General features: G+C 34.2%; 1 protein-coding gene across 11 annotated transcripts in view; it reads right to left on the reverse strand.

Moving 5' to 3' along the window:
* Window positions 1-974: 974 nt before the first annotated feature.
* The window catches only part of LOC116339316 (locomotion-related protein Hikaru genki), a 43,941-nt gene continuing 39,168 nt past the window's right edge, over window positions 975-5,747 (reverse strand). For all 11 annotated transcript variants that reach the window (XM_031765136.1, XM_031765132.1, XM_031765126.1 and 8 more), the window contains 6 exons: window positions 5,195-5,329; window positions 4,435-4,578; window positions 4,044-4,253; window positions 3,716-3,904; window positions 2,122-2,275; window positions 975-2,026 (listed from right to left, as the gene is read on the reverse strand). In XM_031765136.1, the coding sequence (XP_031620996.1) occupies window positions 1,963-2,026; window positions 2,122-2,275; window positions 3,716-3,904; window positions 4,044-4,253; window positions 4,435-4,578; window positions 5,195-5,329 (896 nt within the window). In that variant the 3' untranslated portion in view covers window positions 975-1,962. The remainder of the gene's footprint in view (window positions 2,027-2,121; window positions 2,276-3,715; window positions 3,905-4,043; window positions 4,254-4,434; window positions 4,579-5,194; window positions 5,330-5,747) is intronic.

Consider the following 5,747-nt stretch of genomic DNA (forward strand, 5'->3'; position numbering starts at 1 on the left):
TATATATATATATATATATATGTATATCCAGTTTGGAATTATTCGTTCTCACTTTTTCTTTTTATAATTCAGCGTAATTCATTTTATAATCGTGATACGTACTTGCAATTTGCTCCAACTTGATACCCGTTCTTGAACTGGCCACTATGATCCCTTTTATTAGACTTTCGGTAATTATGTCACAGGCCATGATTTTCTCTTTCAATGTGTATTTCTTATTTTTTTTTTTTTTTAATTTTATGTGAAAAGACGTTTGACGAAAATGTAAAATAAATTCCAACAGAATGTCAATATGTAGCAAATTAAATTAGAATTTTAATAAGCAAAATTTCTCAACAAATACATATATGCCGTTTTCAATGAAAGACAAAATATAGAGCTAATTTATTTAAAACACACTTCAATATACGAATGACAAACACTGAATGAAGTGTCTATGAAATGTTCTGCAGTGCGGCTGAATATTTTATGTGTTGAACTGAGTTCGAGTGGCGAGACTTGATGTTTGTCGTCGTCGTCGTCGTCGTCGTCGTTTTCGTTGTCCTTTTATTGTTGTTGTTATTATTACAACATTTCTTATTATGCATGAGCACCAAAGTATTGTTATGCACTGTAGTGTGTAGATGCTGTGCACATTTTTCCCGTTATTTAGTATATTCAATGCAATTAGTCGCTCTATGACATCGTACGATTTTATGTCTGCGTTCAAGAAAAAAAATCCTCACTTACCTTTGAATCAGCGCACATTTTTCGATATGCTAGTAGTCTTTCGACTCTTTTCTCGACTTTATACTGATGTTGAAAAACATCAAGCCGAGAGTGAAAAAAAGTCGATTGTCGTTTTCAACACTGTTATTGTTGCTGTCGCTCCATTCGACACCGTTTCATCGTTTGGTGCCACAGACCGTCATCATAGTCGCAATATGCGTTTCAGCCGAATGAACTGAATGAAATTCAAGTAAAACTACTGGTTATTTGGTTTGTTCTTGAAACTTCAGTATTTTATTGCCACTAAAAATCATTACACGTGTTACATTACTTGTTGCCATTAAATGAACGCAAAAACGAAAATGAAATTGTGTGTACTGCAGTTGCTGTTTCAGTTATTATCGTTGTTGCTCTTAATCTTTCACATAGTTGTGCCAAACAACAAATTCGCTGTCACTTTTAGCTCAAGAAATGGCTCGATCCCAAAATACTTTCGATCGAAACTAATCTATTGATTGAACAGCGAATATTGTATTTAATAATTTGTTGTTGTTGTTAAAGATATCATTGGACTTTTAAAACTAATAATTGTCATGATAAAATTGGATTGACCAAGAAGAAGAAAATATATTGCTCATGCACTTATGTACAATACATAAACTATTCTCATTGAAAAACTATGTATACTTCACTCCATTTTTGCTCTCGCTCTGTCTCACCGTGCCACCATATGATGCACAGTGTGTGTTACGACTTCGTTTGCAAAACATTTGATAAAACTTTTTTTTTAGCTTTGTCTATTTTTCAATCTATGTCTATTTTGTTTCTCTTTCATACTCGTATTTATATTCTTCGTTCCAAACATTTGTCCGTTTGATTTTCATTTCCTTTGATATGCTTACATTGTATTAAAATTAATACTTTGATTTGATATTTTCGTCTTTATATATATGTTACATTGGAATGCAAATTCTTGTAAAATTGATACGAGATCAAACAAATCCAACTAATGGAATGTTTTTTTTTTTTGTATTTTCAGCTTTTTGTAGTTGGGTTATCAGCTAATCTATCTTTCAATTGATATAATTAGAATATTCTTTTTTTTGTTGTTGTTTTCATTTAAATATTTTTTTTCTTAATAATTATAAACAATTGGGATTTTAAATTTGTAAAATGTTAGAGGAAAATTGGATAATCTGTGTTTATTGAGAGATAAACTTTCTGTTTTGCATCGGATTGTAGGTTTTATTTAGATTAGACTTCTTCGTAGTTACGGCATTGTGGAACTGGACCCGACCAATTACCATCCGGCAAACATCTAAAAAGCGGTAATAAAATCGTCACGGAAACTGCCTCGAATGCCAGACTTCTGATGTTTGTTTTAACATTTGTTTTAGTGGAATTCAGACTTACCTCGGTCTTTCGGGTGGTCCATTTGTGTTTGTACCATATTCAACAAAACCGGGTCGACATTGAACGCTCAAATAATCGCCAGGATCATAGTGAAATTTGAGTGGTGCTATCAAACCATTCGGGGGATCTCCCGGATACGGGCATTGACTTTTGCCTTTTTGTTGTGAAAAGAAAGAGAAGCACAATTTAAATGTAAATAAACCGTCGAAAATATATTCAAATAAAAGTTTTTCAGCACATCCATTAAAAATTCTGCAACTTCAATAACTTGCTGAGACGGTAACATTATCGGTGTATAGGTTTCTCATGTCTTTTTTCATCATCATTGTCGTCGTTGTTTTTATTGTATTCGTGCGATGATTTCGAAAAGTGAATAAAATTTATGTAGACAATAATGAATTCCCAAACCAATTACATACAAAAACGAAGTCCCAAAAACTGTTGTCAAATATAACCGCATATATGAAACAAATACAATTATATTGGATGCACAATGGCATGGATACTGTGCCGAATAATTAATCATAAATACGTTATGTCGTATATGTGATTCGAACATCAAATAAATGTGTGCAGGCAGTAAAATTAAAATTCCAAACTCAAAACACGAGAAAATCACGTTCAATTTCTTGTTGTATATGAGATTCACACAAAATAATTTCCGCAATGATAAATAGAAAGAGAGAGTAAGCATAAACACGTCATTATGCGACTTGCATTATAACCACACTCACTCATCGAATGCTATGCAATAATATTGTTATTATTAGCATTGTTTCAATACAGTGTTTGATATCTTAGATTTTCTATATTTCCTCTTTTTTTGCAACACTGCATCACTTTCCCTTCGATAAAGTTTTCAACAATTAAGCTAGAAAATTAAAAAAAGAATTCAGCACACACAGCCTGAAAAGCTTTTATTCTAAAGAATGTTTTATGCATTAAATTTAATCGAATCAGGGCAATTTCGTGAATATTACATCAAGTTTCATTAAATATAAATTATGAGATACCATTAAAATTCAACTTTATGGCCGTAAAGAGCTTAAAAATTTGCGCTGGACGCTGAGTGGCAATAATTTAAAATCTGCGAATGCTTATGTGCCAAACACAGTATAAAACGCGCGATATTCGCATTTAAATGAAGAGATGATATGCGTGTTTTTCTGTGTCGCTCTCACTCTCTATGTATCGTCTATTTTTGTGCCAGGTTTTCATGGCGGCCGCTGATAGAAAAAGAATGTAGTCAATTTTTCTGGAGTCCATGCACACGAAAATGCGCGAATAACGAAATAACACACGGTGCAGTAAAACACACTGACACTGAACCGATGTCACATTTTGCCGGGTTCTGTTCATTATTTCGATTAATTAAATCGATATGGAAATGGCTTCATATGCATATTAAATAAAATTTAATTGAATGTATCATATGGTGTACAGTGTATGTGCTTGAGTTTTTCATGTATTGTGATCCAATGCAAAATTTCTTCTCATTTTTTCTACTATCTATATCTCTATCGCACGCGCACATACAAATACACACACGCTCATGCCGAGTATCAAACTCGAAATAAACAAAAATATTACTCACAGAACGGTGGTGGTGACGAGTAAAATCCACTTTCTGTGCAAACGATACTGGCTTCGCCAACGAGTAAATGCCCTTCATTACAGCTAAATGTCACCAAAGCGCCAACCGAATACTTTCGATGGTTCGCTGATACGCTCGCTCCGTCGATCCGACCATTTATTGGTATAAGTGGTGGAGCACATTGAATTGCTAATAAGGATTCAACAACATTTATTACATTATACGTGCTTAAAAACCTCAAATTGTCTATATATTCTTTTACTCTATTATTTTATTTTATTTTATTTTTTTTGTTTCGTCATCCACTTGTGTTAAAACGTGCTCTTACCTCTGCAACGTGGTACTGGACCGCTCCATGAACCGCTTGATTCACACTCCAAACTTGGCGGACCACTTAAACGATAGCCCCATGAACATTTGAAAACGGCTTTGCCCCATGCTGATGTATTTAGCTCGGTTAAACTTAAATGAGGATCTTCGAGAAATAGCGACGGACATTGAATTGGATTGCACGTTGGTGGCGGTGATGACCAATTGCCTAACAATTCAATTAAATAAAATGCATATTTTATAATATATAGTTATTTAAAGTTAAAGCCTATTTTAATAGAATTGCATGTGTATGTGTATTCCATAACATAAAACTACACATTTTATCGATTGAAATTATTGAAATACATATGTTTTATGCATGCATGATAAATGTAAATAATATTTACCAGATGCTAAGCAAGTTGCATTTGATATGCCTTGAATGGAATAACCAACTGGACATGAATACAGTACTCGCTGACCCAGTTTCAATCCTTCGAGTTGTAAAGTTAATGGTGGTATTGGAGTTGGTTGTTCTTGACATGTTGACACTGTAGAGTGCGAGACAGAGAAAATAAAGAAAATCGTATGTCATATAAAAAAATAATTATTAAAATGCATGCATTCAGCATCGTTCGCTAGCATCTTGTTAGCCAGTTAGTTTGCTTTTTAACACACTCATTAAAAAAACGAGGAAAAAACTGTAAAAGTTTCAGTGTTTAATGGCGCACTACTTGAATAACGCACTCTCTTTCTCGATTTTGCATGGCGTTTTCATTTTCTGACAGCAAATAGCCAAAACCATACATTGAATTCGTGTCGTGCACACGGCTCGTGCAAGGCAGAAAAGCGGGCCATGCAATAATAAAATGGTACATTAAATCTTTGTGGTTATTTTGCAATTGCGTTAGATAAAACGGAAGCCAATGTTAAATCCACAAGAAATCAACTAATGAGAGCGCTAAAATCCAAATCGCTTAGGCGTCCAATGAAACTTTCAAAGGCAAAAAGAAACAATATTCTAAATGCTTTTTATCACTTTCTATCTTTCTTTCTTTTGCTGTAGTTCTATCCCCATCTCAGCAAAGAGTCGAACAAATGTATTACTAGCACAAATTAACTCGACTCATATTGGAAATGGAGAAAGAATTTGCGCGTATAAATTACTTGCGACAGTAATGAGAATGCTGTTGGTTAGACCGCGTGGTGATGTACAAGTATATGTTCCAGATTCTTGTTGCTGTATGTCCTTAATGGTTAAACGATATTTGGTAGCCTTCTCATCCGGTGCACTAGACCAACCTGTCGTAAAACACAAAATGCAAAACATACACAGATAATATATTAAAAGCATTGTTCATTCATTTGTTTGCTATACACTCTTTCATTTTCTATGTCATCGTAACATTCAATGGGCCCACAGCACGCGGAACAAACATCCATATTCGCATTTGCACTGGCAATTGCACACACACACACATACATATTTTCCTCATCATATCTTTTTTAAGTGCGAGAGATAGAGTTTCATTTTGCAATTCAATATGCGCACCGCGTTATCATTGTCCTTGGACATTTGCATACACGATTCTAACGAACTGAATGAACAACGTTTCACACAATTGCGAGACACAAACACACACACACACACACAGAGAGAGAGAAAGAGAGAGAGAGAGAGAGAGAGAGAGAGAGAGAGAGAGAGAGAGAGAGAGAGAGA

Source organism: Contarinia nasturtii, unplaced genomic scaffold (genome assembly GCF_009176525.2).
Source record: "Contarinia nasturtii isolate CC-2019 unplaced genomic scaffold, AAFC_CNas_1.1 Cnas_scaffold_493, whole genome shotgun sequence".
Taxonomy (NCBI): Eukaryota; Metazoa; Arthropoda; class Insecta; order Diptera; family Cecidomyiidae; genus Contarinia; species Contarinia nasturtii.